This window comes from Fukomys damarensis, unplaced genomic scaffold (genome assembly GCF_012274545.1).
Source record: "Fukomys damarensis isolate Sample0158 unplaced genomic scaffold, DMR_v1.0_HiC HiC_scaffold_19, whole genome shotgun sequence".
In the NCBI taxonomy this organism is placed as follows: Eukaryota; Metazoa; Chordata; class Mammalia; order Rodentia; family Bathyergidae; genus Fukomys; species Fukomys damarensis.
The window spans coordinates 23,759,689-23,772,851 of record NW_022900931.1 but is presented as its reverse complement, the minus strand read 5'-3'; the positions used below and the strand labels follow the sequence as shown (position 1 = coordinate 23,772,851).

The 13,163-nt window shown below is 34.6% G+C and overlaps 1 protein-coding gene across 2 annotated transcripts; it reads left to right on the top strand.

The window, feature by feature from the left end:
• Positions 1 to 3,280: 3,280 nt before the first annotated feature.
• On the top strand, positions 3,281 to 12,819 carry LOC104875845 (NKG2-D type II integral membrane protein). Of its 2 annotated transcripts, none has more exons than XM_010643574.2 (8): positions 3,281 to 3,365; positions 4,361 to 4,445; positions 7,007 to 7,114; positions 10,003 to 10,095; positions 10,302 to 10,337; positions 10,674 to 10,825; positions 11,085 to 11,188; positions 12,131 to 12,819. In XM_010643574.2, the coding sequence occupies exons 2-8, from the start codon at positions 4,406 to 4,408 to the stop codon at positions 12,267 to 12,269; spliced, it is 672 nt and encodes a 223-aa protein (XP_010641876.1). In that variant the 5' UTR covers positions 3,281 to 3,365; positions 4,361 to 4,405; the 3' UTR covers positions 12,270 to 12,819. The 2 variants fall into 2 exon arrangements, with proteins under 2 accessions (XP_010641876.1, XP_033622038.1); XM_033766147.1 differs by lacking the exon at positions 3,281 to 3,365 and adding an exon at positions 3,694 to 3,726.
• Positions 12,820 to 13,163: the final 344 nt, after the last annotated feature.

The following is a 13,163-nucleotide window of genomic DNA, read 5'->3' as shown; positions in this document are numbered from 1 at the left end:
TCTATATCTTGGAGAATGACCTGTGTGCAGCTGAAAAGAATGTATATTCTGATTTTGTGGGGTGGAACACTCTATAGACGTCTAATAAGTCCATACATTCAAAAGCTTTGTTCAGTTTTAGTATTTCATTGTTGATTTTTTGCCTAGATGATCTGTCTATTTGTGATAGTGGTGTATTCAGATCCCCCACTACAATTGTATTAGTGATTATTTGGTTTTTCATGTTACTTAATATTTGTTTTATATAGTTGGGGGCATTTATATTTGGTGCATATATGTTTATGATTGTCATTTCTTCCTCTTGGATTGTTCCCTTTACAAGGATGTAGTGGCCTTCTTTGTCTCTCTTAATCAGTTGTGGTTTGAAGTTTGTTTTGTTTGAGAATAAGATTGCTACCCCTGCTTTTTTCTGGGCTCCTGTTGCATGGAGAATTGTTTTCCATAAACTTTCAGTCTATGGGCTTCTTTTTTGCACTAGGTGTGTTTCTTGTATACAACCTATTGTTGGATTTTGCTTCTTAATCCATTCTGCCAATCTATTTCTCTTGATTGGTGAATTGAGGCCATTGACATTGATAGTTATAACTGATATGTACTTACTTATTATTGTCATGTTATTGTCCTTTTGTTGACTCTTTTTATTTTTTGTCCTCTCCTTTTAGTTTCTAGCCTTGGCTATTTGATTTGCTCTGTTGGGCCTCCTGGTGTTGTGATCTTCATTGCCTTTTTCTAGGATATTGTTTAAAATTCTTTGTAGTGCTGGTTTAATATTAATGAAGTTTCTCAAGTGTTCTTTGTCTTGGAAGTATCTTATTTCTCCATCCATTTTGAAAGAGAGTTTTGCAGGATACATTAGTCTTGGTTGTAGGTTGTTTTCTTTTAGGACTTGAAATACCTCACTCCAGGCTCTCCTTGACCTGAGGGTTTGTGTTGAAAAGTTTGCTGTGATTTTGATGGGCTTTCCTTTGCATGTGATTTGTTTCTTTCCTCTTACTGCTTGTAGTATTTTGTTCTTCTGTTGGGTTTCTGGGATCTTGATTATTATATGTCTAGGTGTAGATTTTTTTTTGCTCGTGACTAGTTGGTGTCCTATATGCCTCGCTTATGTGTATGTCTAATTCTTCCCCTCTGTTTGGGAAGTTTTCAGTTATTAATTATTTGAACAGCTTTTTAAAGTCATTTGTATTTTCTCCTAGTACTTCACGGATACCTGTCAGTCTTATGTTATTCTTCTTTGCATCATTTAGGAGTTGTTGGATCGATTTCTCATGCTCCCTTACTGTTTTTTTAAGAGACCTCTCTTTTCATGGTCACTATCTGCTATCCTATTTTCTATATCTGAGATTCTATTCTCACAATCTTTTTTTCTGTTGCATATGCTTTCAGTAGAGTTTTTAATCTCCTGGATATCCGTTTGAATCTGTTCATATGGATTCCATTTCTTTCCTATGTTGGGTATTCATTGTTTCCATTTCTTTCTTATGCTGGACCTTCATGGCTTCTATTATGTTCCTAAGTTCATCTATTTTTTTGTCAGTTTCTGTTCTGGAGTCTCAGATCATGTCTTTCATTTTGCTCATCATCTCTATGGTTATCTGGGAAATAATTTCTGTTTTGAATTTTTCTAGAGCTTGATTGATCAGTTTTTTTACTTCCTGTGCTGTGAGTTCTGAGTATCCTGGAGGTTCACTATCTGATTTTTCATCCTCCTTTGCCCTACTGTTTGCCATTGGTGGACTGGAAGTCTATTTTTGTGGCTTGTTTAAGTGTTTTCTCATCTTTATTTTTGCTGTTGGGTTGCCCTTGATTCAATCTCTGGGTCATTAAATCTTCCTGATATCTTTGCGTCCCAGTCTTTGATTCTCTAATGACTTATAGACATTCTCATTTTCATAATTGAGAAAACAGCTTATCAAATCAATCCCTATCCTTTATCCTTATAGATACAATCAGGAAGATAATAGGATCAATCACCACCCTTTATAGCCCGGCACGCCTCTGCAGAGTGCGTCCAAGGACTGGCTCAGTCAGGGGATCTAATAGCGGAGGTAGGGGGTGCTCAGCGGCGCACACTGGGCTACCCTTCTGGCGCTGTGTCAGAGCCAATCAGTGGTGCCTGCTGGAAACAGCGCGGCTCCAGAGGAGGCCTGTAGTTCAGGCTGGGCCTCTAACTACTTCTAACCCGAAATAATCACTGTTTGGCTTAGTTTGGTACTGTTTTAGAATTTTATAACAATATTCATGTATGAGATTGACTTTTCCTTTATTTCTATGAACATTCTTGCCTTGTTTTGGCATCAAAGTAATTCAGGGTTTAATGAAATAAATAGTAACCATGTTATTTTTCCTTCTGTTGTTCGAAACATGGTGCTGCCTCAGCCTCCCCGAGGACTGGGATGCCTGGATAACCTAATATCTCTTTTGTGTTCCCTTGTCCCAACTGGAATCCTTCATTATGTTTAGCTTTCAAGATTCTTTAACCACCCCCCTTCAGCTCTGACAGTTTCCTTATCATTTTTCTGTGCAATAGAAACTACAAGCAGCTAAAAAGAAGCATGGTGTTGATTACCTTTTATTTTGGTACAAAATTTGCTGAGGTTGTGCTAACACATAAAAAGAGAGTTGTGTAACAAGAGAGATTTGTAAGAGAAAAAGATAAAAGAGCAGGCATGGGTCTGTGCCCTCCATACACATCATTGGCCAATGAATGTTGACCAAAAGCTGATAATTATTAAAGCTAGACATATGATGACTCATCACAGAACTGATTTGTATACACTGATATTTTCTTAATGAAAAACACACCATGCACATGTGTGCATATTTTTCTGCATGGATGCTTGAATGATTCCCTTGTTTCTCTGGTCTGTGCAGTGGACCATACTTGATTCCATTCATGTTTGTAAGTTTGCACACAGGTAACCTGAGGCTTCATCTTCCTTCTCTATTTACTCTCACATAAGTATTATAACCATATTTTTGTGGTTTTTTAACTTTTGATTTAGAATTAGGTTATATATAATCCTATCATTTTTCTTAAAACTCTACTTCTTACCACTGAACTTGTTGTTTTCAAGCCCTAAATGTTAGAACCGGAACTTTACCAGTCAGCAGGTAGGCACACTGCCCTCACCAAACCAGTCAAAGTTTTTGTGCAGTCCTAAGATGAAAGTATTGTGATTTGTATTACATTTTCTTCACAGGAAGAGGAGATTAGAATAACACATGTCGTATTTCCCGGGGACTGAAATCAACCAGACAACTCTACTTTCACTTTTAAATTAGGGACTCAGAATATGTCTGAAGCTTTTAGTTCTATGGAGGGCTTTTATCCATGAGAATCGGCATCTTCCTTCTCTGATCAGGTGTGTCTGTTGCGGGGAGGCTGGATTTCAAGCTCAGAACACGTTGCAAGATTACATTGTGATTCAAATGATTTCTTACATGTTTGAGTAGAATTGCTGATGGCAAGAGTGCCGATCATTTCTGAGGTGTATTCTATCCCTGCACCCAGGGAGAAGTAGTTTGGGCTTTTCCTGAAGAATGGGTAGTTATGGTGTTATCATAAGAACCAGCCCTGTCTCTAATCATAACTATAAGAGTGACTTTTTACATCTGGAATCAGAAAGATCATGTTTCAGTGTGAATGCTTTTGTGTTTTTTAAAGAATACACAACAAAGCAGATTAAATGTCAAGCCCATTTTTTCTAAATACCACGATCAAATGTGAGTAGCTTTTATTTCTAAAATCTAAGTCTTATATGTATTTATCAAACAGCTATTTTTTCTCTAAGGGCTCCACTAGATATTATAAAATACTAACTATACAGAAATATATATGAGGCTATGTTCACGATGATGGTGATGATAATTTGTGGTTGTTGATCATGGTGATGATATGGACCAATGTTGAATTAAAATGTGATAGGTAAAAATAGCCAATAAAAGTGCATATATCTTTCATGAGATTATCTTGGAGAAAACCAATAATCACAAAATAAACAGGAAACTACATTTGTTTTCTGTGTCCGTGATATCAGATATGCTTGATTAAACTTTCTAATGCAGGTGAATTTAAAATACCAACTATAGTTTATGACATTTTAAAACAATTGACCATTATCTCATAGCCAAGAGAAATTTATGCAATTATTTTTCTTTGTGAATCATTATTTTCATTTTTGAAGCTATGTATCTGAGGAAAGTTTTGCATGTTAATTCTCCCATCAGAATACTTCATTCGGTCACCAAAAAAAAAAAAAAAAAAAAAAAAAAAAAAAAAAAAAAAAAAAAAAAAAACAAAGCCATAAAAATGCTCTATTTAATTTTTTTTTTTTTTGGTCTTTTTTGTGGGTGGAAGACTTTAGACCCATCTCTGAGGTAGGTGAGCAGCCATCACTTTATCATGGGGCGGATTCATGATCAGAAATATCATCACGGCATGGGTATGTATTTCTTCAGCAATGCATGGTTCTGCTTCTGAATAATTCTAAAGCATGCAATTATTATTTTACATCAAGCCTTCAAAAATTTAAGAGAATTTTCTTCCTTTATTTTATCATTGACCATTAAAGAAATCATTCCAATTTAAGATAGTGTGAAATAGTGAAATGCCACTAGGGTTTGGAAACAGAAAAACTGAGTTTTAATCAAACTTTTACCACTTTTTGGCTTTCATATAGGAGCAGCACAGAGCACTTATACACTTTCATTTTTTCTATCTAATAGTCAATTAAAATATGTCATATTTACCTTAATGGACTTCTAAAATATTCAAATCAAGTTACAAATACTTTGAAAGTACCTTTTATCCTAAAAGTGTTACACATTACTCATGATAAATAGCAGTACATCAACAAAGTTATACCTACCATCTTTTCTTAAGGTTTAATAGTCTAGGAATGCCAACAATGTTTAAGTCTAATATTTAGGAACAAAAGATAATTCACATTATAATTAGTAGCAATTATAAAAGGCTCTTAAATATTCAGTAAGTTATTAATATTTAGATGGAGACAACTTGTTTCTCTACTTTTCTTCAGAATCAAGATTCATTTTTTTTTGCTAAAGCTTTAGATCCTATTTTAGTTTTTGTATATTTTCCATTATGCAGAAAATTAGACACACAAATATTTAGTAAATTATGTGTATGTAATTGATACTAATGAGACTAAGTTCATCATATTTTATTTCATTTTAAAATATTTCTAATGGAATGTGTTGATATTTTTGCTTTGCTTACTTTCTTTTGCAAATTAGTAATCTTGGGAGCAAAAGTTAAAGGATTTGCAAAGTTATCAAATTAATAAATTAGGATGTATGATATATGTCTATGTCCTTTTTCTACTATACAAAACTGTCTTTATTTTAATGTTAGATCTCATTATACATTATCAGTCAACTCATTTTGAAAGTATACAAACTCTCATTAAGAACACTTTTGAAGAGAATAAATACAATTTTATTAATATAACAAAGCCTAAACTTGATAATGAAGTAATGTAGAGCAAAAGTCAGAGATGTTAGGAAACTGGAAGATAGACTTATGAATGAGCAATGGGCAAGGACAATAACAGGTTTGAGAATAGTCAAAATGTGCTACGTGCATGTACCAACCCACCAAAACAAATCTTGTTGTGGGTGGCCAGTGTGCACCAAGAAAGAGAAAAGAATGTTTGAGGAACTGCTCCGGATTAAAGAAGGTAGAAGAACTGATAGCTAAATGCAGTGAATGGTCTGAAGCACTTTCTGGCCAGGGAGAAATAAGGGTTATTAGTAGGACAAGTAATAGAATTTGTACATGGGACATGTATTAGAGAAGAGTATAGTATCCACTTTTCTTGTTTGGATAACTTGGTTATGTGAGAGATTATCCTTTTCTTGGCAAATAGTATTTTAGTTTTGTTTTTGTTTTTTTTGTTGTTGTTGTTGTTTCTCATTGAGTTTATTGGTACTTTTTAAGTATACAGTACAGTTACATTTTTCATTTGGATCTTGTTCCTTTACATGACAGATCCTGGTTCTCAAGGGGAAAGGAAATAAGGGGAAAGAAAAAAATATGGGAAAAGGAAAAAAAATGAAACAAAGTCCTTGTAAATAGGGGAGGGCAAGAGGGTGAAGGGAGAGCAGGGGCATGGGCAAATAGTATTTTCAAGGGTTCAGTGGTCTCTAAACATAGGAGAACTTCACTTTACTGTCAAAAAGTTTCAGAAGAAAGAGAAGAGAAGGGGAAGGGGAGGGGGAGGGAGAGAGAGAAAGAGACTCATTTGGTGACTCTGGCTCTTAAAGGGCACAGATTTTTATTTTGTACACAAATTTAAAGCTACAAGAATGAGCTTTTAGTCTCAAAAATTGACTCCTTCAGTATGTTTAACTGGAGCAGGCTGGGGAAACATTTTACATAATTACTACAGACATTTTTTTTTGTACTGGGGATTGAATTCGGAAACTTGTGCTACCGAGGCATGTGGTGGAACCACTGAGCTAAAGACTTTTTAATTCAAGCTTTTGAGTTATTTTGACAATCAAAACAAGAAAGTGAGGACAGTTCCAGAAATGCGCTGATTTCTAGTGGCGGTGAAGTCTTCCCTTGTCTGAGCGCTCTTCCCAGACCAGTCAGTGTCACCCACTGGTCTTTCTGTCAGGACCCGGGTTGCTGATGATGAGCCCTTTTGCAAAACAACATCTCAAGATGCCAGTTCTGGATATGGAAGTAAAATATATGCAAAGAATAAAGGCTGATAGAAACACAATGAATTAGAATTTAAAAAACAAGCCCATGGTGTCCTTTAAAAAGGATATTGGTGACTGCCTGGGGATTTAGCTCAGTGGTTCCAACACCTGCTTCAAAAGCACAAGGTTCCAAGTTTGATAACCGGTACCAAAAAAAAAAAAAAGAAATTGGTGGGAAGTATATTCATGAAAATGTCAAGTTGAGTGGTAAAGTACTACGGCCTAAGTAGTGGAGATGGCAGAACTCATACTGGCTTGAACTGTTTTACTTCAGAAATGAGAGAACCACATAATTACAACCTTCAATCAGCTACATGTGAGACTCGAAAACGAAGGCAAAAACACAAATCCGCCCTGCTTACAGGCAAATGTAGGCAACATGGTAAGTCACGTGTTCCGCTTGATACCTCTCAGGGCACTGAGGTGATCCTTGGAAATTATGTGATTAAATCAGCAACAACCATTTGGGTTATTTTACCTTCAAGAGGGAAGCAGAGGTGATGTTTACTCTAACAGAAGTTTGAATGTATAATAAAATTAGAATAAGTTAGTCTTTAGGACTTCTCAGGACCCCAAATGGGTGACATTACTTACCATAATAATTGCCATGAGGCAGTTTTGGGGAACCACTGAGTCACCACCTTTAATCACTTTAAAATAGTGATAGGAAACAGAGGAGAAAAGAAATTTTTAAAATTCTCAAAAGTATGTACTTACATGATACAGATGCACCAGTCTGATTGCTGCCTACAGTAATATTTCTGAATCTAATTGGGACAATAGGTACTCGGTGTCTTTTTCCAAGTCAGTTATTAATATTACAACTTGAGAAAACTGAGCCCCCAAAGGGAAAGAAAATATCTATACCACTTATCTATGAATTTTGATTAAAGACTAAGAAATTATCTGGGGGTAATTTTGAAAATGCAAATACACCATACACTTTGATCAAAAGACAAAGATGTATGGGAATATCCTAAGTAACAATTATATTCTTATTATACACTTTGATCAAAAGACAAAGATTACATTATTGTATAAATAATGTTGAAAAGGCATTGGATAAAAATCAACAGGAATCTGTATATATATATATATATATATATAAAATTTATTTATTTATACATAGAAGATATACATATTAAATCATCACTCTACTTACTGTAAAATTGTGGAGTTTTAATTTCATTTAGAAAAAGGCAAATATTTCATTGGCCAAAAAAAATTGGTGTAAAGCCAGAATTAAAAGATAAAATTAATATAACTTCAAAATATATTATTTAAATAATTTAAAAACACAAATATATAGTTCTTAAATATTGTAAGCAGTAAAAACTACCATATGAATACTTGCTGGAAAGTTAAGATATAAAAATCAATTGTCTTTTTAAGTACAAATATGATGGAACAAAACATTTTATGATAAAAAGTCAAGGGAAAAAACACAAATAAACTTTTTAAACTAAGAAAACCTAAAAAGTTATCAGTTTAAATTTTTACTATTGAACAAAGAATAAATATGCAGAATTTAAGTAGAAATTACTCAAGGATGGAAGACAACATTTAGCAGACATAAGTCATGTCTATATATCAATAGCCAATATACCATATTTTGGAATTGGATTGTCCTTGAAAAGCTCATTTTAAGTTTGTATGTCACATATAAAGTGTAATTATAGCCAAAATCACTACAGAAAGAAATGTACTAAAAATTATAAGCATTATCAAATATTCAGGCATTTTATAAAGATAAGGAAGTTGTACATACAGTGAGTGGTAGACTGATTAAATAGGAATAATTGCAAATTACAGAGGGATGTACAGAACTATGTGCTAAATATCCCATTTTGTAATCAGTGCAGGCATATTGGAATATTATTTTATTCAGCAAATAGTGTTAGAAAATTTCAATGCTCATTTGACAAGGAAAAACTCCTACAGATTTATCCCCTGCCAAACAGGTCTTTTTGTTTTTTTGTTTGTTTGTTTGTTTTTTTTTGGTATCAGGGATTGAACTCGGGACCTTGTGCTTGAGAGGCAGGAGGTAAAAACCACTGAACTATATCCCCGGCCCCTCCCCTGCCAAACATACAACAGACACACAAACACCCATGCACAGACATTCACAAACATCAAGTGAAAAAGAAATTATTTAACATTTTGATGGCACGTGGGCATAATTAATTTCATAAACTCACAACAATAGAGGAGTCTTTATTCATAGCTATAAAACACAGCCATAAAGGAAAGTTTGATGAAGTCAGCCATAGAAAATTAACAATTTCAGCCATTTGAAGTTATCATAAATAAAATTAAAACAAAAGGTATCTGAAACGTATCTTTGCAAAACATATGGTGAGGACTGGTGTCATACTCCCAATCTACAAAAGTAAGGAACAAAGCAATGGCAATAAAAAAGCAAAATTCTCAGAGAACTAAAAGTATGATTTATATGGAGTAAAACATAATCTTATTCACAAAAGAATACATAATTAAAACAAAAATATTACTCACCAAAGTTATGCATTAAAACATGTCGAAAATATTTACTCTGTTGCAGCTAAACATGCTTATAGTTTATTTTCACTGCTGTGTAAATTGGTATAATCCTTTGGACTGAAATTTTCAGTCATTGTAAAAACTGAACATGTCCACGTCCTTTGACTCAGTAATTACATGGCAAGAATCTCCCCAAGAAAAGGACTAAAATATATGCACAGGTGTGTAAGAAATGTATCATTTCTAAAAGCAAAATATAACATATTTTAATTATATAATAAAAAAGCAAGAGCCTGTCATTCACTGAATAGAACTTGTTCATATATCAGTGAAACATAATGCAGGCATTGCAAAAACTCAATATCTTTATAAATCATGATATGCCCTAATCGCTGGAATAGTGCAAGTAAAAGAAATTTTATGGAATATTTTGTGTAATTTCTTAAATATTGCACAAGAACTTGGTTGAAGAGACTGCCTGTATTTATTGTACTTAACATAAAATGATAAAAATCAATAAGTGTGATTTATTTTAGGTGATGACTAAAGAACTCCCAGAGAGTTACAGGAGGGAATATTCATTTTTTTAATCTTATCTTTAATCATTTGTGATGAAAGTGCTTGGGTAACCTGCTCTGAGAAAGGCAATTAAAGCACAAATGTACTTATACTACTCCCTCATAAAAAGCACAGTGACATTCAGATTGAGCAGGAAGATACTTAGTCCTTTGTCCTTCCTTTTCTGCCCTGACATTGTTTTTTCTTTGACAGTGTCTCCATTTTTTCTTGGCTATATCATTGCTATAGCCATGGCGATCCGTTTCCTTGTTATGGTGGGAATCTGGGCTGCTGTATTCATGAATTGTAAGTTATAACAGATAGAGGATTTAACGTTGTTAACCAATTGGATTGCATTATTTTGATTAGTATTCAAAAGGACAGAAACATAAACTAGAAATTAACATGCCTGCATTTTTGCTACTAGTCTAAAAATTTATCAATCGTTTTTGCTTGAAATGTTATTAGCAATAATTATATAATAATTTTAATAATTATAATTATTTTAATAGCATTAGTCATCCAAGGAGTCTCATTTCCTTCACTGGGTAAGTGAATTTTTTAGCAAAATTTTTCATATCTGTGTTTACTGGGATATAATATCTACCCAATGGCATTAAAATAGAGAAAAGAAGTAGTTGATTTTTGTCCGCATTTCACTGTAGCTTTATGTTTTTAAATAATAAAGGAGATTATTTTGGGCATCTGCCCTCCCTTCAGTGTGTAAAGATGGGCCTTTGGGTATGACTGTGCAATAGTTTAATTATTTGGAATTTTGGAATTTAATGGGAAAGGCGAATTACTTTTTTAGATTAAATCTGCTATATATGTGTGTGTGTGTGTGTGTGTGTGTATTTAATAATATATTCTCTATATATTTCTAGAGAGTTATTGTGGCCCATGTCCTAAAAATTGGATATGTTATAAAAACAGCTGCTACCAATTTTCCAATGACAGCAAAAACTGGTACCAGAGCAAAGCCTCTTGTCAGTCTCAAAACTCCAGCCTCCTGAGGATCTACAACAAAGCGGATCAGGTGCCACCTTTGCTTTCATTCTCCTTTGTTAAATCTCAATACATACAAGAGCCCGGAACATAAAGAAGACGCTCAGACTTAGACCTTCCGATGCCCACCCCACGACTTTCTGTGCTAAAATTAAGACACCGTAGATACTGTGTATGTGTTTTGAAAACACATACATACATCATTTCAAAAAGAAAAGATGAAGTGGCAGTTGCTTTCCCTTTCATTTCTGAGCACAGATCTTATTCGCACCTCTTTGTGGTTCAAACAGGATTTCCTTAAGCTGGTGAAGTCGTATCATTGGATGGGACTAGAACAAATTCCGGAAAATAGATCCTGGCGGTGGGAAGATGGCTCAGTTCTCTCACCAGATCAGTAAGTCTCTGGCCCTAAGACAGACAGATGAGAGAGACAGATACATACACAGATACAAATAGAGATAGCTTTCATGGACCACACACACACAAAGAGCACCGCACACTAGCATATACGTGCTTGTTGACACACGCATGTGGATTTAAAAATTTATTTTCATGTCTTTACGGAGTAAAAATGCATACACAATCACTTGTTGGTATCCTTAGGGTATCGGTTCCCGGACTCCTCCCCACTCTGCATGGTTACTGATACCATTCCAGGGGTGCTTAAATCCCCTCCCTAGGTAGAGTTTGCACTTACCCTGCACATCCTCCTGTGTGTTTTAAATCACTACTAGATACTCAAAGCCCCTACTGAAATACATGCATGCTAATGTCATGTAAGCAGCTGTTATACTGTATTGTTTAGGGAATAACGAAAATGCCTGTACGTATCCGATGTACGCGGAGGGATTTTTTTTCCCTTAATCTTGCTAATTATGGCTAATTGGATACGCAGATGCAGAGCCTGTGACACAGCAGGCTGACCATACATGAAGAATACTTTTTATTTTTGCATAATACTCTGTAAGTGATGACTTGTAAAGTGAATTTTAAATTCACCTGTAATGTAAATATTTATTTTTAACTAAACATTTCAGAGCTTGCTTTTTACTCAGGTACAAACATGAAGAACTTCAGGCTTCAGAATGGAATCATTTTCTTCCAGTGTATGAAAAAAAGAGGGGCGCATAATTTACAATAGAGGACAAGTTTTACTTGTATTATCTGAGTGTGTTTTGTATTTTTCATGTCAGTGAGTTAGGAAGGCCACGCATGGTCATAAAATCTCTTGAAATATCATTTAAATTCTTATATTTGAAACCCTAGAAATATCATTTTATTTTTATATTCCTGCATTAATAGAGCCATGGAAGTAATTGTAATTCTCTCTCTTCAGAATCTCAATGGTGGAAATGCAGAATGGAACTTGTGCTGTTTATGCCTCAAGCTTTAAGGGCTACACAGAAAACTGTTTAACTCCAAACACGTACATCTGCATGCAGAGGCCTGTGCGAGGGCTCAGTAAAACCCAATAATAGAGGGTACAACGCGAACCCAAAATGGTTGTTCTGCAGACCTGGAGCTTGTGGAAATAGTGTTTCTAGGTCTTGGGGACTTGCTGGCTGCTCATCCCTCTTTCTCCTTCATTATTTCCCTCTATTGGTGGGGGATGTCTATCCACCATTTTATTGTAAAAGCACATGGCTTATTTCATTTGACAAGTTCACAATTTGAGGAGATTTTTGCCTCTCTTACCCATATCTGATTTAGATTATATTTGAAGGAAGCTTTGGGCTTAAAATTCTAAAGAGGTGGTCCTAGAAAGAGTCAAGACTATTGGGATCATAATGATGTATTTTTACCAATGAGAAGGATGTGAATTCAGGGGTCCGTGGTAGAATGTTATAGACTGAACACTTGTATTTCTCCAAAATTTATGTTTGAAACCTTAACTCCAAATATTATGACACTAAGAGGTAGGGCTTTTGAAGGTGGTTTTGATCAAGAGAGTAAAGCCAGCATGGGTGAGATTAATACCATAAAAGCAAAACCCCAGTGATTTCTCTAGCCTTCTTCTTTTTGATGTATTCAAGTCTGCAACCTATGAGAGGTTGAAAATCCATCTTTTGCAAGAGTTTCTCTATAGTAATATTCTAACTCAAAAATAAATAAAATGTATGCAAAAACTCACTAAGGTGTGTGCTTTTCTTTAGAGATGAATGATAGTTTGTATTTTCAGGTAGTAAGCCATAAATCAAGGTCCCAACTCTCAAGACCCCTATTCTGCCTTATCTGTTAAAAATTTCAAAATCTCACTGAGAAGGTGAATCTATCAGAGAATGAAAAAGAGAACTGAATATCAGCATTGTCTGGATGAAATGACTCGGCAAATAATTGGCATATTGAAAACAATAGGAATATAGAGCCAT